General features: G+C 39.0%; 1 protein-coding gene across 1 annotated transcript; it reads left to right on the forward strand.

The window, feature by feature from the left end:
• Positions 1-582: 582 nt before the first annotated feature.
• Positions 583-23,351, forward strand: LOC121896401 (ankyrin repeat domain-containing protein SOWAHA). The gene is made up of 13 exons (XM_042410265.1): positions 583-929; positions 5,750-5,811; positions 7,513-7,734; positions 13,768-13,824; positions 14,249-14,350; positions 15,513-15,525; positions 18,753-18,757; positions 19,263-19,349; positions 20,251-20,253; positions 20,662-20,664; positions 20,927-20,999; positions 21,401-21,496; positions 22,591-23,351. Exons 1-13 carry the CDS (start codon positions 797-799, stop codon positions 22,764-22,766), a joined length of 1,032 nt encoding a protein of 343 aa, XP_042266199.1. The 5' UTR covers positions 583-796; the 3' UTR covers positions 22,767-23,351.
• The last annotated feature ends 1,759 nt before the right edge of the window (positions 23,352-25,110 follow it).

Raw genomic sequence — 25,110 nt, forward strand, 5'->3', positions numbered from 1 at the left:
ACTGTAAATGTGTCAGATATCCACTTGATATGACTAACTCAGACTGCTGAAGCCTCATATAAGCTTCAGATCAACCATTAATACATTTTTGCTCAGGCACAGAAGGAGAACTGTGGATTTTGTCCCCCATCATATACACTGAAAGCTGTTAACAACTCATAGACATCTGAAATGTGACCCCGACTACACACTGCTTTTTGTAAGACACCAAAGCCAAAAAGGTTGGAAACCACTGGTTTCATCTTTAACAATTTGTTGTATTTTAAAAGCTTATTATATTATCAATTGTGTCAAATCTTCATCTGACAAGTATCTAAAGCTGTTAGATTAATGTAGTGGAGTAGAAAGTACAATATTTCCCTCTGAAATGTAGAGGAGTGGAAGTATAAAGTAGCAGAAAATGGAAATACTCGAGTAAAAATACCTCAAAATTATACTTAAATACAATACTTGAGCACTTAGTCACTTCCCACCGCTGGTATACAGAGAGATTAGTGCTGAGTGAGTAAGTGAATGAATAACACCGAGTAGATAAACATCCTGACAGAGATTTTAAAGAGAGAGAAATAAGATGCTGAGACGGTGGTTAAAGGGTTAACAGGAGGAGGCGCAGCAGCGGTCAGCTCGTCTGGGTGGAGTGAAGTTTAGACATTAGACTATAACAAATTAGCAAAGAGGACTACATGTACTATGGCTGAGTGAAAACTACCTTGGAGAACTGAATAACCTCACTTTAAAAAAAAAAACAACAACAACAAGAAAGCCAACCGGCTCGTTTAGAAAGACGTTATAAACAATGAGTGATGTGAGTGAAGAGTCGCTGCTGGATTATTTCTACTCCACCGGAGGCAATTCAGGCAGAGTCAAAAATGCAGACATACTGAAGACATTTAAGCCTTTTATTGGCCATAGTGACTTGCAGTTACGTGGTAAGTAGCGAGTATAGTTGTCTCATGAATTCAGCTCGCTTAACACCCCCCTTCCGAAAAAAATGGCGAAATGTGAAATGTGCTCGCTTTGCTGCATCAGTTACAGTGTGTTATTTTTTTTTTTTTCCTTCCCTCAGTCCCTGCCCTGCATGTTTTCAGATGTGTCCTTCCTCTTAACACACCTTAATCAAATGATCAGCTCATCCTCGAGCTCTGCAGAAGCCTGATAAGGACTCATTCATCTGGATAAGATGTGTTAGAGCTGGAAACATATAAAAACATGCAGGACCAGGACTGAAAAAAAGACAGTTAGAGTCAGAGCTGCTGGGATGAAACTGGCACAAATACTAAACTGACTGATCTTGTGTTCATATTTTGATTTATTTTTTCTTAAAAGCAACATTCACAGCTTTTTATGTCCCCCTTTTCATTGTTCTCAGTTGTAACGCAGACATCTGGTTTGCATTAAAAGCCCCTCCAAAGCTCTTCAGTTTCAGCAGGAATTGTGTCATTTCCTCCTCCTGTTAGCTGCCCTGAAACCAACCCATCATCGAAATATGTGTGTGTCACATGCATGTAGGGGCCCTGTGACTCTGTGGTCCCTCAGCAAAAAAAAAAAAAGGGGAATATTTATAATTTCACTGTTGATTGTAGAGATTAACCTATTTTCTGTGAAGGTGTTTGACTGTGAGCTTGGTTTTCTCCTCCTCCTCCCACTTACTGTACAGATGCTTATGCAATCCTGTCCTGAATCATCGCTATCAACAGAGATTCTTCTCATATTTGGCTTCCATGGATACAGTGCTTTGGGCATGTGTGTGTGTGTGTGTGTGTGTGTGTGTGTGTGTGTTATGGTATTTGTAATGCACCGTTAGATCATTTGCAGGTTTGTATCTGCACCAGTTTAAAGCTGCAACGATTAACTGATTAGTCGATTACAGGGGTTAAAGTTCGCAGGCACCGTGCCTGATTTCAGGCGTAGAGAGGTTTTAAATTCATATAATATACTTCCTGCTGGGTAACTTTTCAGGCTCACAAATGTTTTCTTGCTTTAGTCCCTGTGATTAGCAGAAAATTAGTAATTAAGTAATTTTTCAAGCAAAATTGGCAAATATTCTCTGGTTCCTGCTTGTCAGATTTAAAGGTTTTATTGTCATTGTACGTGTAAAGGAACTAAATTCACATTACTCGAGTCCTGGTGCAATAAGATATAAAAAAAACAAAAAAATAAACAGATGTGAAGTCACAAAAAGTATGGGAATAAAATACTGAGAATACCAGATAATCAGTTAATTGAGAAACTAATCTGTAGATTAGTGGATAATGAAAATAATCGTTAGTTGCATCCTGACACTAGTTTATTACATGTACATCTAACTAATCAGTCTAATACAACAGCCGTGAAACAAATCCTGTCCCACTAAAAGGACGGCTTCACAATTTTTCAAGTCTGTCTTAAAACAACAGTCTGTTGCCCAAATTAACATTGAATCATGTTTTTCTTGCTGTAATCGTTCCTTCTGTTCATACTGACCATTAGAAGATCCCTTCATAATGTATTTACAATGTAAGTGATGGAGGACAAAATCCACAGTCCTCTTTCTGTGCAAAAATGTTTTTAAAAGTTTATCTGAAGCTAGTATGAAGCTTCAGCGTCCAAATGAGTCAAATCAAATCAAATCAAGTAGAAATCTTTCAACATTACAGTCTTTTTAGTGACAAAGTTCCTCTTTCTGTTACTATACTTTCACTGCAACTCAACAAGGAAACACTACAAGGAAACACAAAGAGGAAATTGGATGTTAAAAAGACTGTAAATGTGACAGATATCCACTTGATATGACTAACTCAGACTGCTGGAGCCTCATATAAGCTTCAGATGAACTTTTAAATACATTTTTGCACAAACGACTGTGTGGACTCACTGTGGATTTTGGCCTCCTCTTGGAAAACCTCTTCCAGTGTTTACATGCTGACTGTTGTGTTAAGAGAGACTTGACATATTGTGACTCTGTCCTTTAAAGCTACAGTAGACTAATACAATATTCCTGATATCAATGAACAGTTGAATTGTTAAGCAATAAAATACAATATTATCAGCTCAACAGAGTCGTCTACAGTTTGACTTGGTCTGGTATGACCGGTAGTTTATGGTGGCTTGTAAACGTTAGCTAATGTTTGTAATATTTAAACAGATATTGCTGTGTGGTGCAGCTTAATATGCAGCCTGATGCTGTGTACACTCAGCGTTAAGAACAATTTTGAAGAAATGTTCCTGGTGAGCAGCTTTTTCTTGGAGTGAATGTGGTGTCACAGTATCATGTTAATACATAATAACATCCTGGAAACAACACACGAGTCTAGTGAGGTTTGGTGTGTTTACTCTTGTGATAAATCATCTGTGACATAGTAAAATGTAGTGTGATAGTAACACAAGTAGAGAAGAGTCACCAACCTGGCCTAGTTTTACACGGCATTGAATCTGTCTAAAGTTTGCTAACATTAGCTAAAGTTAGCCACATGAAGCTAATAGTCATAGCAGACCAAGTTAAGCTGTAGCATCAAACCTCCTGAGTGCATTATCAGAGCAATATTGCAGTTATTACTCATAAATTAAACTTTTTATTTGTAACAGGTAGATGTGTTAAGTCTTCTTTCAAAAGTTACACAGTCTCGCTTTAATTTTTAAGAAAAAATCCTCTGATTCCAGCTTCCTAAATGTGAATATTTTCTTATTTTTTTGTCCTCTATGACAGTAAACTGAATATTTTCAGGTTGTGGACTGTTGGTCGGGACAAAACAGGATATTTTAGGTTGCGTCTCAGGCTTTAGGAAACAGTTATCAACACATTTTCTGACATTTTATAGACTAAACAACTAATTGATTAATCGAGAAAGTGAACAACAGATTAACTGATAATGAAAATAATTGTTAGTTTCAGCCCTAATTTGGCTGCTTCTTTCAGCAAGGTCTATCGAACAAACTGGCAACTGAGCGTGGATACACATCCCACTGAATTCCTTAAAAGATAAAACACTTAAAACTGGCTAATGACAGAATACCTACAGTTCTTATTGGCCCAAAAAACAAATAATACGCTTGTAATGATCCATTTATCATTGCTGTAAATCTGACAGCGTCTTTACCTTTGGCACCATCTGAAATACAAACATATTTCAAACCTCCCTAAATGATTATCCAATGTGACCTTGCGCTGCAGTCGCCAGCACGTACCGTCCAGATGCTAAGTCAGCACCGCAGTTGTTGACAGAGGTTTAGAAAGCTGCCTCGATACTCTGCCATCTGACATGGCAGTCCAATTAGAAAAGTGCTTCCCACATATTTAAAGTCTGTCGTAGCATGTGGTTGCAGCTTTTCATGTCGTAATTGTGATGATAGTGTTTTAATCATAATTAAGTCCACATGCATGACTGGATTTGGACCTCTAATGGGGAGGTGAGGGGAGGGGGGGTTGCTTTTTCATCAGGTCGCAAAACTGGGGCATGGTTTGACATGTAGCAGTGCAGGGAAGAGTGAGGAGGGGGGGGATGTGTGTGTGGACGTGTGTGCTGCTTATTTGTGCAGACCTCTGGCTAATAAATAACTAGCATGTATACCTTGTTACACGCTGTGGTAGGCAAAGAATCCTTTTGTTGAGACAGACGTAAGTGGCTGCCGCTTCCTTTGGATTTCCTGTTGTTGTGAGCGTGAGCCGAGCAATTATCTCACAACAAATGTTCTTTCCGTCCACATCAGGAAAAGGGAAACACTTCAATTGTCCAGAGCTGCATGACCGCGTACACCTAGGCATGAATGGAATACCTTCGCCAGGAAAAATGTTGTGCTTGTGCAGCTGACAAAGCTTCTTGATAACAAGAGAGTCAGCTCTTAATCGCACAGACCGCACAAGTCTGAATATCTGTAAACAGACACAGATAGCTTTATCTGATGATGTCTATCAGCTCGTCAGCAGCGGTCTGTTTGGTTCCCACAGGAAAGATATACTGTAATGAGTCAGGGTTTTTTTTTTTTTTGTCTTTGGGGATGCTCTGTGATGTTTGCTCGTGCTGGAGAGGGACCTCCTTCCTCACTCTAGCATGTCTTGCTTCTGTTTTTTTTGTTGAAGCAGCTGTTTTTTTTGCAAATTTTCTGCATCTAGCTTGTTGTTGTGCAGCAGCAGATCTTCCTCCTACTGCAGTTTCATCTTACTGCAAATAAAGAAACACAAACCAGCATCTCACTCAGGCGACTGTAGCTCACATAAATACACTATTACTTGTCTCTATAGATACATATATCGATAGAGCACTTCATCAACCCCAAAGGGAAGTGTTACAGCAGCCACATGACATCACAAAATACAAAAATAATGAGGACAATAACTACATAGACTAACTCAGATATAAAAAGAAGTAGAATCAATAAAAACAGAATAGAGACTAGAGATATAAACATAAGTAGAATATACTAGTATACACTGTTCAATGATGTTAATAGGCTATAATACAATGTGCATTAGTGCAAGTCAGGTAGATATTGATAAGGTGCAGGATTGTCCAGGGATTTTAAACAGAATTAAGTGCACATTCATACATTAATAATGTACACAGTGTATTATAGTAAATTAAACTTGAGTGATTTATTCCTGTCGTTCATAGGAAACAGCTGAGCTTGAGTTTGCACAGTTTCTTTTCACCTTTATTTAACGTTTTATGGCTTTTGGAAACACTAATGTACCACTGAATGGGAGGAATTAGTATCTATATTTAGTTTTCAATTTTTCACTCCAAATGTTTTTTTGGTTTTTTTTCCCCTGCAGCTAAATACAGAGAGGAATTCAAGCTCATCATTGACCGAATCGCTGTGGTGAAGTCAGAGAATGTAAGTAAACTATTGAAGTGTTTTTTACCTTTTGTGGAGAAAAAAAAGCTCCGCTCACATGATCTCTATTCATATTTCCACACTGATGCTTATCACAAAAAAAAAGGAATGACTGCTATGAAACTGAACTGAATCTGGCAAGGAGTTGTCTTCTCACTTTGTTTTCTGCAGAACTTGTTGTACCCACTGGTTTCCCCCCGAGGGACTGCAGCTGCAGTTTTCAGTTTCCTTCAGACTATTTTTATGAAGAATCTTCACATATCGATGCCAGTAAAAATGTTACTGGACAGATTAATCGGAGTTTTTGTGCACAGACTGTATTTTTAGATGTTAGATGATCGATACCACTCGTTTATTTTAGTCTGAAAGCTTCTCTGTTTTTCTCCTCTTTTAATAATTACTATTATTATTAATATCCAACTGTATATATACACATATCCTGTATATATACACATGCTGAGCACTTTATTAGAAACTTTTATGAAGCTTATACATTTTCAGTTTTTGTTGACATTGTCAGAAAGGTTTATTTTATGTTTTTTCCTTCTAAAAGTAGAATTTATGGCAGAGCTGTTGTATTAGATTGCACACAATAAAGTTCTCTGCGAGTGTATTTTCTCAAAATCTCTACATCTACCACACACACACACACACACACACACACACACACACACACACACTTCTACTAACCCACATGCATCCCACCTCTACGCAGTGTCAGCCCCCTCCTTTGTATGTTTGAGTTTCTGCAATGTTGTTTTATATTTATTATGTCTTGTGTTTGTCCTGCTTCACCAATAAAAAAAAGCCAGGCCAGGAGATGGTTAGCTTAGCTTAGCATTAAAAAAAAAATCACTCAACAGCACTTCTATTGTTTATTATATGTCACTTATATCTGGTTTATTCAGGCAGTAAATTAAACAATGACAAGTTGTGGTTTTATAGGGCGTTAGCTGCTGTAACTAGTTCTTGTCCAGGTGCAGTTAGAGCATGTAACTATCTCTAAAACCACATTTAGTTCTTTTTACATTTTACATTACATTTTGTTTGTATATGTTTTAAAAAATACTAGCTATAACAAGTTAAATAGTGAGCTTTAGAGGTGGTAGTAGATAGATTTTTAAATGCTTGGACAAAGCCAGGTGAGCTATTTCCCCTGCTGCTTCTAGTCTTTATGCTAAGCTAAGCTAATTGTATCACGGCTCGATCTTCATACTGTATATTTAACTCTGGGCGAATAAGCATATGTCCAAACTAGTCTTTGAATCAGGTGGTTTTATTGAAATGGAGATCTTTTTTTTTCAACATAAAGGTTGAACTAAATCACACACACAAGCTGTTAACAGTAACACCAAAATAACACCCTACAGATTTTACATTATATAAATCATTTACAAACATAATTCATTATTGCTTGAAAATGTTTAAGTCCAGATCCTTGCAGTTTGTTCCATTGATGTTAATGTGTAAAGAAATTAACACATTAATTTAATGTGATTTGGTCCCTGAATAATTTGATTTGAAGAACATTAGAAATGTGAGTTACACTGGCATAGATAAATATAATTTCCATTATTAGATAAACACATTAAAACACTGTGAGAAACTGTATCAGATGGCGTCTGGTCAGGAGGAGTTGTGTCTGTGCCATGACTTTTTCTAATTTTGAAAGCTATATTGTGCTTTTTGACTGTCTCACAGGGTGAGAAGTACCTTTTCCTAAAGAAGAAATACAGACAATCGCTGCAGGAGCGAGACACCAAACATCAGGGGACAGAAGTGGACGGACAGACACATTTGAGCCCCAACAGAACACCGTCCGCTGTACAGTGGGAGGTGACGGACACCTCGACCTCCTCCCTTCCCCAGAAGGAGCTTCAAGATGAGCGGATGTCATGTGGGGAGCCCGAAAGTGCCGCAGAGGTGAATTAAAACTATTCTTTTCTATAAGCAAGCAGAGATGATTCAACATCAACACCGGGGTGCTAAAATGCAACTTTCTGAATCTGCCATCGACCCAACACGCCATGTTTACTCTTCATGAGAGTGACGCATTTACCTCTAAACAAGGCCGTCTTTGTTAGTGTGTTCTGCCTTTTCGCTCTTAGCATTGTGTCAGCATTCAATGATGGTCCTGCGGCATGGATATTTACACAGAGGAACACTGTTGAATAGAAAAATACCCTTTCATTGGGCCAAATTCAAGTTAGCTGCTATGGGAAGAAAAAGGAAGGTCAAAGGGCTTATCTGTTTACATAAAGGGTGGAGTTGTATAAAACTAATGCATAGAAGCACTTGACTGTTGTGAAAATAAACACAATGTGTGCTGGTTAAATGCACAGTAATCCTCTGGAAGTACTTTTACATATTGTTCATGCGATAAACTTGAGCGTTTAATCATAGATTTATAAGATTAATGTATTTTCTGCCGCTGGTGGAATATCCCCGCGCATGATTTGATCAAACAGGCACTAAAGCAAACATTATCTGTCCACACCCAGATGGCGAAAGGGAAGAAAAGAGCAAGCAAAGTGCTAATGCTGGCTGCTAAAACTCAGCCATCACACGACACAGCTACGTGTTTGTCCTGTGAGCACACACTGGCATCAGAGAAAGTCTGAGTTTATCGCACATTATTGTCTGTAGGACCAGCAGACAGTAACAGGCAGCATTCAGCACACTCTACAACAACCTCCTGTCGTCCACATCCATGGAAACTATAAAAGAAGGAAGGGTCATTATGTCACTGTGTAGCATGTGAACGCACGTTGGTGCCACGCTCAGCTCTTAGCAGTTAGCGTAGCGGTGAACGGGCACCTTCATCTTTCCTCTCTTGGTTTCACAGTCTGGGTGATGGAGGCACCGCTATGTTGTTGTGTTGTTATTTAGCTAATGTTTCATGTGTATTTAAGGTACATTTTGTTTGATTTGTATGTATAATTCAATACATGATTTGCTTGCAAGTTACGTTAATGTTTTACTAGATTAATAACGGACTGGAGCTTCTTATGCATATATGATTGAGGTTGAACTCTGAGCCCGTTAGCTAACGTTATGAAATGTAATCTACAGTTTTTGATATGGTGACCAGGCGGACAGATGGCCTTTGTTGTTTTATAGCTAAAGGTTAGTTTAAAGCCTACCAATGCACAGTTAATGATCAGAGGAGGTTTGTAAATGTTTCATTTGAATATGTGATATTCCCGTAACATTAGCTGTTATTGTCCCTGTCGATCATTGTGAAGCAGCGTCCTGATCGAAATAAAAGGAGGAGAGAAGGAATGAAGAATACAGATTTTGTTAACAAAATGTATTTATCCTAAACTCAATATTTTCAAGGGACACTTCACTTGCAACTTTTTGTTATTTGAAATGGTGAGCATTTTAATGATTCATCATGAGTCCTGTATTGTATGTCTATAGTCATCTGGATACTATTTGGAGCCCAAATTGACAAATGCGCACATTTGGAAAAATCAGTTTATATTCTCTGAAGTGTTTCTGGCACCAAGCAGAGCATTATAACGTCGGTATTGTGATGTAATGACCCTTCCTTCGTTTATAGTTTCTTTGTCCATATCCAGGAACCCTCAGGGCAAAGCAATGAGGAGGATGAGCTGGACAAAGATTTTGGGTCAAAGGTGACAATTTGGCTGATTGAGAGTTCCACCCATAGAGCCAAAACCAAACCAACAATGAATTTATCTTCTTACAAGTATTGTGTGTGCATCCAAAGCCTGATGGATCTTATTCCTCTGTGCTGTAGACCTCCATTGTTGTCCAAAAACTATTAAAATCACATCAATGAGCCTCATCATTACGCTGGATGACATGTTCCTTCATCACGAAGATTATGTGCGAGGTATATATCAGAACCTCTTGACTTCATATCACATTGTACATTTATCAAATATCTTTAGTACAAAGTCAGTAGGTTGTGATATGTAGCACAACAAGCTAATGAAGCTAACTCTGCCTTACACAGAACAACTCTCTGGAGAACAACTGTGACCAAACTCTTCATAATGAAGGAACGTCATCCAGTGCAGCGGTGTGACAATATAAGAAAAATATAGAAAATCCAGCCATATCCTTTAACAGTGGCTAGTGAACGTAGGCATGTGTGTTGTAGTTTATTAGTGTCAGGCTACGTCGCTCCTTTTCCACCAAAACAAGCCTGACGAGGAGGCAGAGACATGATGCCGCTCTGTCGCTGTCTGAGTGATGATATGTGGTTCAGTTCAGACTCTAAATTCTTCTGTCACTAATAATCTGCCATCACAGTACAGTCCAGAAATGAAGACAGCAGACAGCATCTTTTAGCATAAAGCTAAAGTCTGCATGGTTTTCATGGATGAGGCTGTTCCAGTGGAAGATAAACTCACCTGCTGTGACTGAATGAACATAACTGATATTTTCTGACATTGACAAAGAAACTGTATTTAACATGTATCGATCACAGCATGACTGACCAATCTGCTCAAGAAGCTCAGAATATCTGAGCAAATATCAAACTTAGGGCTTAGAGCTGCAATTAAGAATCAATCAAAAGAAAATTAATCAACTATTGTTTCAGTCATTTTTCAAGCAAAAATGCTAAATGTTCTTTGGTTGCAGCTGCTGTTTTTCTTTGTCACATATGACAGTAGATTGGATATCTTAAGGTTTTGGACCTTTAGTCAAAACAAGCAAATTGAAGACATCACTGTGGACTCTGAGAAAGTGTGAATGCCATTTTTTCACTATTTTTTTAAAATTTCATTGACTAAATATTAAATCGATAAATTGAGAAAATAATCGGTAGATTAATCTATAATGAAAATAATCGTTAGTTGCAGTCAGACCTCGTGTCCAGTTTCAAATGTTTCCTCCCAGAATTCATCTGAAGTTGTTCATTTCCAATTCCCATTTGTTTGATATCCAAACTATTATTAAGGGATTCATGTTGCAGGACTTTATAGATTTTTCCTCTTTTTACCGTCTTTGTCAAGAGCAATAATCAGTTTTTCGAGTTCAGATTGGCAGCCTACGTATGTTCTCACACTCCTTTTATTTCTGAAGATAGTGTCTCAATTGTAAAAAAAAATATAAAAGTCATGTTTAGACAAATTAAATTCTTCAGAAAGTTGTTCAAACGACTATGATGAAGTAATTGTATAAACATAAGCTCACTCTTCGGTCATTTATCAAGTCAAACAAAACACTAATGCCCCGTAAAATATGCTGATTTGGAGTAATGTAACCTTTTTTATTAAGTTTTTCTTAATGAATATCATCTTATTCCAAAAGACATTTAGATCCAAACTCACTGTGGGTTATTTTAAAAAGATATTAAATCACATTTCACTGTACTTGGTCAGAGAAAGGGCACATCTTGTAGGTGAGAGGGTGAAAACTACTCCAGCAGTTCCTCTGTTAACCACCAGATGGTGCTAAGTTAATTACCTGGATTTGTAACCTACAGTCTGTTGAATCTGAGTGGGAGGAGGACCAGTTGGAAGAAAAGGGAAAGAATCTGCATTTAAATGAAGCTCTCTGTTATTATGTTAAGGAGCAACATGTTGGAACTCATTAGAAAGATAATAATCATCTGTGCTCATTAAAGAGATTGGGATTCATCTCAGAGGAAGATATGTGGCTTTTCTTGGTGGCTTGAGACAATAGACAGATGAAATATGTTGGAGTGTGTTAATACAGCACTGCAGTTAGATTAAGTGAGTTTGCTTAAGGTATTAGTGACTGAACTTTCTATTAACGACAGCCAGTTGTTTTACAGAAGCTACCTGGCTGGTTCTCTGTAACGTTATTCTCAATCAGAGCACCTGAGGCTCTAAACTGTTTTTGTTATTCATGCAAAGCTTGATAGGAAATTCGTAATATCGTGCTCCCAAATGCAGAATGATTCTCTGGGGAAGATAATTTCTGGTTCCTTTAAGCTGAAATGTATTTATATTCCTTCCCAGTATCTCACTTTGTAGTTTAGTCCTTCTTAGAGAGGAGCAGCTGTGGTCAGTCTGATTTCATGTTGGTTACAATCGATCGTCATGGTTTCACGGTGGAGAAAAGGTACTGAGGAGATCATGCTGCAGGAGGTTCGAGAAGTTTCTATGGATGCTTTGAAACTTTTATTCCATCCCTGAAAACTTGTTGAAATCCAGAGTAACAAGCAAACAACAGCTACAGCTCTCTGCTGAGGACAAAACTACCATTTTAACAACCACCTCTCAAGCATATATGAGAGCAGCATTAAACAGTGACACATTTATCACTTTATCACTGTTTTATCACTTTAGGACATCAAAGGCAAAATGTCTCTTTTATTAGTCATGCTAGTGGCATGACTCTCTGACGATTGGTCGGCCCAACACTCTGTACATTTATAACATTCAAGGTTCCCAGACGATGAACTTTGATGATCCTCAGACTTTTCCTCTTAACGCCGTTATCAGATCAAAATTTGAATGTGTCCATTACTTTGATTTATGATCAATTACCTGCAAAACAGATGATATTCCCATCATCATTTATTGCTTACATGCAAACCCGTATCCTGAATGATCAGCTTTTTGGAGTATTATGTGTTGCACATGTAAACACTATTTGAGGAGAACTCCAATATAAACCAGAATAGTGTGGCATAAAATATAAAAATACTGTAATTTTGTTATTTGGTTTATTCTGTACACACAACATCTTTTGCATGGGATCCCCCCTGTGTTGCTCTTCTTGAGATTTCTTCCATTTCTTCCCTGTTAAAGGTTATTTTGGGGGAGTTTCTCCTTATCCAAAAAAAGATCTAAGAATAGAGGATGTTGTGTACGGACTGTAAATCCCCTCGAGACGAACTTTTGGTATTGGGTTAAATAAAGATAAACTTGTTTTGACATGTTAACCTTATTCAGGTTTCTGAACAATCACAGAAACTTTCATAGATTATAGCGAGATTAATAACCTGGTTTCTTGTGTTTCATGTAAACGTCATATCCAGAACAAGATCAAACACACTCATTGTGAGCATGTTTAGCTCAAAGTACCTCAGAGAGTCACTAGTATGGCTGTAGACTCTTGTCTTGTTTAATTGTATAACATTTATAGCTTGAATCCCCCTGTTGTGTGAAATGTCACCGTCGGTCAGCTGATTTCCCCTTCTGGAAATTTGTTTTGATTGTTGAGATAAAGTTTCATTTCACTCTATTGTTCACAACACCACATCTAATGCAAGGTGAAGCAACTGACTCTACTATTACTGGAAAAAAAAAGAAAGAGAGAAAGTGATGGGAGTGTATTTTACTGGCAACCTCCTAGTGTTTTTCACTGCCCGCTATTATTGGTTTCCACCAAAAGTACAAAAAAAAAAAAAAAAAAATGGGCATGTGCCAGATTGGAATAGGCTGGATAAATACTAACCCTCCACTTTTCATGTTCGGCACGTTGACGTGTGGCAGTTTATTCAAGACACATGAAAGGCCCGAGTGTTTCAACATCATGTCTCTGTATGATCTGAGAACAATTTGCAATGAAGTAGAAAAAAAAAACCTCTCCCCTCTCACATAAATCAGCCAAAGTGACACATTTATACACTGCTAGAAGGGTGTGTTCATTGTTTTCTTCCTTCTCTTGACCCTCTTTAGACTGAACCAGTGACAAAAACACATGGCCTCACTGCAGGCGTGTTGTTTTTTGGTTAATTGTTAATTGGATTGTTATTCATTACCCCTAACCTGTGAAACTGTCACCTCTGTCTCGCTGTGTCATTACCCCTCTATCTGTCTGACACCCTTTGGTCATGTCTCATCAGCTGGAAAACATCACAGCAGTGTGATTATTTGTGTGTGTGTGTGTTTGTCCTGTGATGTTGTATCATGCTGTGTGAGCATTATAACTGATACAGCACAGTTATCTTGCACCACTGTTGCTCATTTTGTCACCGTTGAGTAATGTTCTCTGTCTTTTCAGTCTGAGCCGGAACAAGACGAGGAGTGCACGGGCAGCATGGGCTCCACTGCTGTCGCTGTAAGTCCTTTTCATGTTCTTTCTTATTGCTTTTCTTACTACAAAAACAGCGTAGAGGATGAATAACCTTTGAGTTAAGTGTCTCTTACTCAGTGACACATGAACATTGCGGTATCACTCCGTGTTCCTGTTAAACCACTAACAGAGGTAAAAGTAAAAACCGTTAAAGTTGGTGTGGTGTGAACATGGGTGTCTCCCGCAATGTGTCAGTTGACAATGAGTCAGACGTTTGTAGGAAATGGATTAGAGGGTTGTAGCTTCAGCACTATCAAAAGAGCCCACAACAGGATGTGGACACTAGGGTGTGTTTGTGTTTGTGCATATGTGTATGTGCACATGGCACGTCTGACATACCAACACCCCCCCCCCCCCCCCCCCTCCCCCCACCTTCCCCCCACCTTCCCCCCCTTTCTCTGTTTGTTAGCTGGACCCTATAGAGAAGGAGTGGATCTACTCCGCTGCTGGCGCTCGAGTCCCTGATCTCTCTCAGCTGCTCAGACAAGACCCCTCGCTGGCACACAAGAAGGTAGCAGCACTTCTCTCTGCCTCTGAAAGGATAATTACAGTTTATTACAAGTTGGATCTTATTTTCATATTTTTGGCCATCAGTCCTGTTGGTAATAATATCTGGAAATCCGGGAATGCTACAAAAAATAAGGTCTGATGAGGCGGACAGTGAGCCAGGTTTTAAACAAATCACAAGGTTAGCCAAATTTATTTGAAAGAGACAAAAAAGGAGAACAGTAAAAGAGGATTAGAAAAAACTGACTTTTGAGGGAGTGTTTCAGTGTGTCCTGCAAGGTGAGGGTCATGTGACCGACAGACACAATCAACAAGTTGTCAGTTGGCTAATTTTCATTAGCCTTGCTAGCTTGTTATCTTGTACTTTAATAAACTTAACAAAACTGTCCCAGAAAATTTTTTAAGACTCTCCACAGCAAAGGGAAAAATGCAGTGAAACTTGTTAATCAAAGCTTCTTCTTTCTTTCACCTCTTTTTAGTTTTGACAAAGCACCTGATTCAAAATGTTCAAATGTAAACAAGCTAATTCAAGACTTGTAGCAAGCAGGCCTCCCTCTGAAATATCACATTATACCCTTTGTGAACATTCACAGAAGCATAACTTTAAGAAAAGTCTCTTTATGGTTCTCTACAAATCTTTCCCTCAAATCTTTTAATCAGCAAAAGACTTCCACCACCTTCTCAAACAGGACAACAAACTTCCTTCTCAATAATTAATTCCCACTGAAATGTGTCAAGTGCAACATTTTTTTAAATAACAAACTCATAAAACAACTTTGTAAAACCCAAAGCCAGTGAGGTCTGTAAGATAGTATTGTAATAAGAGCTTGTGCAGAGTTTTACCTCCAAATAAAGAGATTTAAATAATCTGGTTTGTTTACAACCTTGATTATTTAAAACCTGATTGTTTGACCGCTCGGGGTTTTCTTGACCCCGTCTGACATTGTTGCAATCTCAGCAATCAGTTCGGTGAGTCCAGTGTTATCATAACTGAACAAAACTATGCAAATAAGACCCACGTTGAAATTAACCAGAATTGTCCTGAACAAAGCTCATAAAAAGACACTTTTTCTCAAAAACTCAAAAAGGAATTGTTGGAATCATTTATTCATGGTTTGACTAATATGGTCTTTTGTGTTTTGTTCTTTTTTTGTGGGTCAAACCAGGACTTCACCTCAGTGAGTATTTGATATATTACTGAATATAACCTGTTGCATGTTGTTGTGTAAGATGTAGTTACTATAAACTCATAATACTGTATTGGATGTTGTTTATTATATGAGTTTTGTCTGACTTAAAGCTTCTTCTTTTCTAATTTTGACCCCCCCGACTGTGACCATGACCATCCTCCTCAAGGGGGTGAGTTTCATCTCAAACTTCTGTCTTCACCTTGTGTGTAATAACTCTCAGCACCAACAACTAGCCTGTAGGAGCAAGTTTACCTGCGTTAAAACTCACCGTATTTCAGCTCTGTGTTTACCGATTTCTCGACTGTGATACCAAACAATACAAAACTCCTCGCTCTCAGACCTGCTTGTATAACTTTCACAAGCTCATTCTGTCGAGATTTTCCCCTTAATAGTATTCTGAGAACCCTGTGTTAAAACATCCAGATCATGCATTTCAAAGGTCCACTATCAAAAGGATTATGAAAGATAGCTTTTTAGCTCCTGTGCCCCCTGACAACCCAAATCCTTTTATTTGTCTCCCTGTGCGCTTAAGAGATTTGAGCTCATGTTTGTTGTCCCTCCCCTGTGTCACAGTTCTCACACTGTCCTGTGGCCATGGCAGACCACCTTCTAAGAGTAGCCCTAAGCCTCTGCTCTCCCCACCCGGACAAGATAGCACGGCCGCCATTGAAGTGTAGGGAGATGGGGGGGGTGAGAGATTAAGGAGAGCCTTAATGCCCCACAAAGACTTCACCCACTTAAAGATAATCTGAAAGTAATAGAGCAGGCTGGGATTAATTGTAGAACAATGCTGGTTGTGTCCCTGGGAAGGTGCTAAGTCCCCCCTCAGGCCTCTTTGATGTTCCCTTTTAGCTTCAGCCTTTCCTCTGTTCAGCAGAGGTGGATGCTTTGCCACAGATTGCGTACAAGAGATACCTCACCTAGAATCAAAAAGGTCACAGGACTCATGAGAACCAGATCAAACTGGGAGTCACTGTATGGTGTTTGACGTGCATTTGTCAAGTTTTGGACCTTGCTCAACAGAAGTTATGTTAACTGTACCAAACGTCTCAGCTCTAAATCACATGTTTGACCAGGACTGAAGGGATTACTCTTCATCCTGGGAGGACTTAAGTGTTTCCTGTTCTGACCAAATGTTCGTTAGGATCAGGTGGTTTTATAGGTATGCTTTTCAAACAGTGGCTTAAAGGTGAACTGGTTTGAAACCTACATCCTACATCTCACCTAAATCAAGTCTGTTTTTCTCTTCCTGCTCCCCTCATGACGTCGTCCTCTGTCCCTGCCGTGATGGACTTCCTCTGCCACACAGTTTGTAAGTACATTATTATCCCATCACTCCTCTCTGTCTTCCTCCACATCTAGAAAAGTGTCAGGCACACAGGCCATTGTGTCTCCCGTTGATGCGAGCCCTCTTTAGCCACCACTTCCCTCACTGGGGAACGTGTGGCGGGGGGGGGGACAGAGCCGTCCCTGAGTGATCGGACAGGTCGGTGGGGGGGTGCCTGGTGGGCAGGAACAGAAACGAGAGGCGCAGGAAGGGAAGACGCTGCATCCTGTTCAACCTCGTCCGTCACTCCTGCCCACCGGGAGACCTGCCGAACTGTCTGTCAAACAGCCCTTTGGCCAATCTGTCTTCAGACATGACAGGGTACAGACAAAAGAGATGGAGATACTCGAGCCAGACAGCATCTATCACAATCTGTCTCCCAGACGCTCGACACATAGAAGGGTACCTTCATATCACTTCCTCATTCCCCTCAGTGGATACAAGGAGACATTTTTCTCTTGCCAGCTGTTGGACAGGCTTGTTGTACAACAATTAGCAAGAATTTGATGTCTTGGCTCGACACAAAACACAAAAGGACTTGTGTCATGTTCAAGCAGTGTGCTAGCTTCTCATGTATCACATCACATTTGAGTCAGAGATCTTAGCTGTAGTTTCTCTGAAAAACAAATAAACTGTGCTATTTGAAACCGCACTTAAACATGCACTGTAAACAAAATTATATGATTGTTAGATGGTAGATTGTTAAGACCCACCTCCCTCCAGCCCCCACCCTGGAGTTTGAGAGTCTGTGAAACCATGCAGCCTGCTTGCGCTCATTTTCAAATACATGCTGATCAAGTCGGTTTAGCAAACAGCAGAAGAAACGGAGCTCACGGAGCAGGTATCAAGAGCTTGCTAGCTTGTGAGTTAAGCCATAGCGACTGTCTTCCAGCAGCTAATGCTAGCTTGGAGCCTCAGTATGAGAGAAGTAGTAAACCAGAAGTGTGTTCACAAGAGCTCCCACCACTGACTTTGACTTTCTCTTATTGGTTAGAAGGGCGAGACTCGCTTAAAAACTTAAGAAGGAAATATTTCTGTACTGCTGCCAGGTTGTTCAATGAGTCAGACAAGACTTTGACAGCACCTCTCTACGTTAAGACATGCTTCGGAGCATATTTCAACTAAAAAAAATAAAAGAAAAAAACATACATCCTGTAGCTTTAAGTGTTGTTGAACAATGTTCTGATTTTTTCAAAGATTGCCGGGTAATTCTTTTTCCAGCTCTTTTGCTCTGTGACTCAGTTGTAACGGTTATAAATGAGAGGCACAAACATGTATTTGAGTTGAAGAGTGGCAGAAACTTTTAAGAAAGCATCTGACAAATGTATATGAAATGAGTCATCTGGTATATGTGTTAGACAACACTCAACAGGTGTAGATGCCAGCTCATTTCAGATCGCACAGCTCCTGAAGTCTGAAGGTGGAACCACAAGTTTCATTTTTATTGAGGATATTATTTGAGTAAAGTGTGATTGAGGTGACAAATTCCAGATTTTACAAAAATATAACTGGTTCTGTTATGACTTTTTCCAAACAAAGAAAGACAAGATGAAGTCCTACAAATAAAGCTGCATGTTGTAGCCATCTGATAAAAAAAAAGAAAACACCCACAACCTCTGAGGAGCTCAGAAAAGTAGTTTTCAAGCATGAAAGCCTCCAAAAATAGAGGTTATAAGGTTTTCATCCATGCACAGTTAATAAGTAATTCTGAAATGGTTACTGTTTGATTCAGTGTGTTAAGGGTCAAACTCAGAGGGGATGGATGTGGTTTCTTAGCCGACATCTGCACTTACGCTCCGCTTTCACCTGTTGATAGCCCATAATTACGCAGCTTAAAGTGTGCAGGAAAAACAAGAGGAGATCACAGTTCAAGTCAAACAGGTGGATGTGGTTTGTGACTTTTCTGCTACATACATGTGTCTTATTATTTTCACATTTACGCACACATTCAGCATGTTCGCATGTGGGTGTATCTTTAGTGTAGCACTGGGGGCCCGTGTTTCCCCCCCCCCCGCTTGACGTGTGCTGACAGTAGTGCGCTGATGTCTGGGTGGGTCTCCCCTCTGCGGGTCACACTAACATCATCAATCTTCCCCCCTGGTGACAGGCGGCCGGGCCCCCCAACTGTGGGCACAGTGCTGTGTTGTTTTGTAATTAGGCTCCGTTAGATGGCAGGAAACCATCTCTCCATCCCTCCGTCTCACCATCCCTCCATTCGTCCGCTCCCCTCTGTGCGCAGCTGGCCCTCTGCCCTCATACAGCCAATGAGAAGCTGCCCCGCACATTGTAGACAACTTGTAATGATGCCACAGTAATTACAATTGCTGACAATAGTGCGCAACATCGTAGTGGAGACGTGTCTCTTTTATGAATGACTCCTCTTTCCTTCTCGTACACAGACAGCTCTGCACTGGGCCGCCAAACATGGTAACGAGGACATGGCAGCTCTGGTGGCTAATGCCGGTGCTGATGTCAACACTAAATCAGTGAGTGCAATTTCTTTTCTTTCAATGAGCAGTGATTTTAAAGGGGCATTCCAGCTATTTACTATTGCTCATTTTTGTGCAAAAATTAACAGAAGAACGGCTAAAAATCGAAGCAGCAGAGGCCGAGATATCCTGACTTTTAATCCCCAATGTGGGTCAAGCTCTAAAAATACTGGATCCTACATTTCCCATAATGCAACTCAGTAGTGTCTTTCATAGAGAGACAAAGTCCTGACGTACAGTAGCATCTGTAGCTCAATGCAATCTCTCATTCAGAATTTGTATCATTAGTTTTTCTGAAAACATGAAGCGTGTTCCTGGAGTTTACTTTCCACATTTTAAGATGAATCGGCATCCACTGGTAGATTGAATAATGTGTTTTCTGTTTTGAGAAGAGAAACAAGCTCTGTTCCGGTACAAGAATCCAATATATATTTTTTAGTTTTTAAGAAAGATGAGTTGTTGAAAAGAAAAGATGATGATTAAAGGCTGCTAAAAACAGAACTATGGAATAAACAGTATCGCTTAAAAAAAATGACTGTCCTTATATTAACATATGGAATGAAACTGTTATGTTCCAGTTTTGATTTAAAGTCATTTGCATTATTACAAGTGTTACTGTGATTTTGAGGTTTTCTTACTTCTGGTTTCACTTTTTCTGACCTTGCCTGACTGATTACAGACTTGAGAGCCACAGAATAAATGATACGGTTTTCAGTACTTCCTCATGATGAATAAATTAACCTTTACCGTACTGGTCAAAAGTTCAAAAAATTTGACTGGTACTGTATGTGTAAAACTGGTGGAATGCCCCTTTAATTCAATAATACATTGCGGTTTGCTTTTGCTGTGATGTGCACAATGATTGATTTCTTCACGTCATTCTTCTTTTTTTTTGCAGCATGTGAGTATCGAGGCTTTTATCAGGAGCTGATGGGTATGTAGGTTTGATTTGAATGGATAACAACAGGACAACAACATTTCTGCTGGTTCCTTCTATTGTGCCCCTTCAGTGATGTAATGTTCCTAAATGATCTCCGTGAAGATCCAGCTGTGCAAATGTATTACAGCAGCACGTGTTGTCGAGCCGCAGGAGTACTCCGCTAATAAATCATGTCATGTCATGTTAATTGTTTCCCAAAACAGTGTGTCTATGTGCCAGCATGCACAATTCTAAAAGTATGCAATTTTCAGCGAATTACCCTAGCAATTATGTTTTTATCATTATCTTGTGTTTCCATAACCTTTGCTAATTTGTATATTTTTTTCCATGCTGTTTTCATTGGCTGCCTTTGGGACTGGGAACCTCTAGGGGGTAGGTACCAAACCCTTCCAGCACTTAACCAGTTATTCCCCTGAACTCTGCACAAAGTAAAAATGTTAAAAATGTCATTCAAAACATTTTAAACCGTCTTTGCCCTTTATTTGTCAGTGAAGTGAGCGTTGTTAAGGGTGTGTTTTCATGCCAGGTTTCATCACCAGTGTCCCCGAAAAAGAGAAAACTTCAGAAAACACACTTTTTTAAATGTTCTTTATGTATGTTTTTCCTTTGTTTTACTCTTGTTTTTGCTCTACAGGGTTATACGCCTTTACACATCGCAGCGTTACACGGTCATCAGAATATTCTTGACCTGCTCATAGGGACATACGGTAAAAACTGCTTTTATTCATTTCAAACCATGACAGTGATGTTGCACAGCATGTAAGGCCCAAAAACTTAAAGTTACAGATAAAATTAAGGAAACGTAATTGAAAAATTATCATACGCCTTTTTTACACCAATGTTTAAAATAATTACCGATGTAAATAACTTTTACAACATTAAAAACCTTGTTTTTTGTCATTTACTGTTGATATTTACATGATTTTACATGAAGAGAGATCTGTCAATCAGTTAGAGAGGGACACAGATCTCATTTAGGTATTTTTGTTTACCTTTGGATTCTGGTTTGTTCCTTTAAGCTCTTGGTTTCAGGTGTCAGTAAAGTCACATACCTGCTGCCTTCCATGACGAGTTTCACCTTACAGAGATTTATTTTCTCTCTTATCAGGAGCCAAAGAAAACTTAAGGGACTACAGCGGCCATCTTGCCTGCCATTATCTGAACATCAGAGAACCAGAGGGTCCAGAGGAAGACTGCGAGCTGCGTGAGTGCCTCATACTTTTGCTTTTGAGTTACGAATGTTTTGATATAATAATAACCAACAATTTTATTAAAGCCACAAGTAAAGTGTGTAAGGATGTTTTGTTTAGAAAGACTCACAGTTTGCATGACGAGTTTGAAGCATTGCATGAAATCAAGTTGGATAAAAATCTTCTAATTGTATCTACAGTACAAATCAGCAACAACTAAAAATCTTTGACTACAGTACATGTGATCAAAATTTTGATTTATTTGTCAAACAAATAAAATAAGCTGCTTATTTTTTTCTATTAAGGAATAGTTTAGGGAAATATGGTTATTTGCTTTGAGAAGAATGATACCACTCTCATGTCTGTCAGTTCAATATGAAGCTGCAGCCGGTTAGCTTAGCTTAGCATTAAGGAAACACTGGAAACAGGGGAAAGGTAAATAAAATCCACCTACCAGCACCTCTAAAGCTCACTAATTAACACATTTTATCTCATTTGTTTAATCTGTGCAAAAACTGAAGTTTAAAAGTAACAAGTTGTGGTTTAATGTCCTATTTTGGACAATTTTATGGCCGGTAGAAGTCACTTCCTGGAGTAGCAAAGAAATAGTCTGGCACATAATGCCTGTAAAACTTATCATTTTTACACTTAGGTGTTTGTACAGATTAATCAATTGAGATAATTAGTGAACTTTTGAGGTGCTGGTAGGCAGATTTTTTTTTAAACCTTTGGACAGAGCCAGGCTAGCTGTTTCCCCCTGTTTCCAGTCTTTATGCTAAGCTAAGCTAACTGGCTGCTGGCTACAGATATGAGAGTGGTATTAACCTTCTCATATAACTTTCAGCAGGAAAATGAACAAGTGTATTTCCCAAAATGTCAAACTATTCCTTTAAACTGATTTTTCTTATGTCTGAAAGTCATTAGTCATTAGATTAGTCACAGATCTCCAACGTAACTGTTAGATTACCTTTACTGTAGGTGTCTGCTCTTTGGAAAAATGACCAAGAACATCCAAGCGCATCAGTTTTACTATCAAGATGTGAAAACCTTAAAAAGTAATATATCAAAACTTTGTTGAGGGTAACACTTGTGTTTCTTGTGATCTCAGAGTTTCACGTCACTCAGGCCAGAGAGCGAAACAGGAACCGGAAGTTGGTATCGTTGTTCCACTCCAAGAAAAAGTGGGGTTCGGCAGAAGACCTGGCTCCGATAGAGGAGGAGAGGACGGCGCAGCAGCATCAGCTCGCTCCTCCTCCGTTCAGACCCAGGAAGTTCTCCCGCTGAGGAACAACCGGGGAGGATTTGTGACTCTGCTCGCTCCGTTACACTCAACACTTTCACAGATACAGTTCATCTTTACATTCATATTTAAACACATAACGTAAACCTACATGTATAGACCCTGGACGTATACAACACTCATACCTTTGATATCTACGCTTGCTGACACACACGTTTGCGGATGTACCTAAACAGCTGATCCAAACACTGAACACACAGGCTTTAATACTGAACAGGAGGTGTTGCAGGTGAGGCTATGCTTATATGTGTATTATTGATATTTATGCTTACCGTAAAAGTATTTCTCTAAGCCTTTAAATTGTTTATGAATGTTGCTAATTGTTACTCATGGAGCTACATGCCTTACAGTTTCAAATGAGCTCAGGCCACATGATTCATGATTCACTTTAAATCTCAGCGAGGGGTCAAAGTTTAAAGGATTTGGCTGACGATTTTCTATATCTTACTTATTGTCAGTACATCTCATGTGCACAATGAATCGATCCTATGTATAAGTATTGTGTGTGTATCCGAAAGCCTAATATATCTTCTTCCTCTGTGCCGTTGACCTCCATTGTTGTCCAAAAAAACTATTTAAAAACACGTCAATGAGCCAACGAGCCTCGCTGCCGCACTGGATGACATGTTCCTTCATCACACAGAGATTCATGGTCACAGCGGTTTGTTTAGAAACGGCTTCCAAGACTAATAACAGCAGTCACGTTTTCATTTCATTAGTTCCTATTGAAGATGTTGAAACGGTTCATTTAATTTCCTACAAAGCTAAATCATTTCCTAAAACAGCTGGACACAAATGTTATTGAAACAGGAGTGAATAGTGTATTTTTTGGGTACAGAGGAGTAAACTATGTCTACACAGACAATACTTGTAAAGAGGATCAATTAACTGTTAGTTTTGGTCTTTTCATGTGTTTCATTGACAATAAGAAAAATGTTTGAATATCACCAGACTTATCTTTTAAGGATCATGCTGATGGTTTTGTATGTTTTTCCCTGTTTTTTTCTGACCGTTTACCAAAATATGTCACAACCTCCTACACTAAAGTTGATCCATTACAGTGAAAATCTTAATTATTTATTGTACTCATTATTTTAACATCACAATCAATCAAAATTATATTGTCATTTAATGGTAATACATTTGTAAGTTGGGACTGTTTTGTAAAGTTTTCCTTGTTGATGCGTTCAGCCGCTAGTGGGAAACGCCAACATCCTTAACTCAGCAAGATTTTTGTCTCTTTCACCAAATCTGTGTTTACTTTTTGTGTTTTTTTCTGCTTTTTTCCAACAGCATAACTTATGATTGTAGCGCTTTTTTACTGGCAACGTTGTACATCTTTGATTTTTGATAATGTCCATGAATGTACCGTCAAGGAACTTGGCTCGCAACTGAAATAATTATGAAACATAACATAACATGAACAGATTAATAAATAGACAAATCAATCATTTAATCAGTAAAGTTAGAAACATCGGTGTGACGTCTGTGAAAGTTGATTTTCATGCTTTACTCATATAACCGAGAGACGGCGGTTGCTCAGAAGTTTGGAAATCACACTAAAAACGTGCACAACGCTTTGCAAAATGTTTGGCAATAGTGCGTTCGGGATTTCTAGTTTACTGGCCTAAACTTACAAAACCATCAATGTGTTTCTTTATATCTGAGACATTTCAGAGTGCAGGAGGCAGAAAAAATAAAGTAAACGCTGCGTTTTATCACCAAACAAAAGGTTACGTTCAACGCCAGTTAGTGCGTTTTGATGTCATATCTCTGCTTAGTGTTGAGTTGCGATCGCTGGTTTTTTTCTGTCATGATGCAGGTTTTTTGTGCCACCACTGACATCTTAAATTTAATTATTTGCCTGACGCTCCTCCAGTTTTGGGGACAGATAATCTTGCCTCTGGGCAGCTCTGTTCAAAAACTCCCTTCAGAGTGCTGATTGTACTTTATTTCGTCAACCCACCCTCTGCGTATCCAAATGCTACGTTCACCTTTGCACTATCACATCGTGGATCAGTGTCTTCTGAATGATTCAGTAGGTTTAAAGGGCTTTTTGTTCTGTTTTCATTCGTTGTGGAAGAAGCTCATTGTAACTATTTGTTTATAATACCATTTCAAGTTAATTGTATAATCTAATCAAAAGAACCTGCCTCTGTTACATCTTTTGCACATTATTTATATAATGAAGATATTTTGGTATTAAACTGTATTTTATATCAAACTGCACACCTGTATTTTATGCCGCTCACACTGTCTTTTGCACCTCTATTGTTCACTTTTAACACACTACTATACCAGTGTATATCTTCTTTTCACTGGGATTAT

This window comes from Thunnus maccoyii, chromosome 4, assembly GCF_910596095.1.
Source record: "Thunnus maccoyii chromosome 4, fThuMac1.1, whole genome shotgun sequence".
Lineage (NCBI taxonomy): Eukaryota > Metazoa > Chordata > Actinopteri > Scombriformes > Scombridae > Thunnus > Thunnus maccoyii.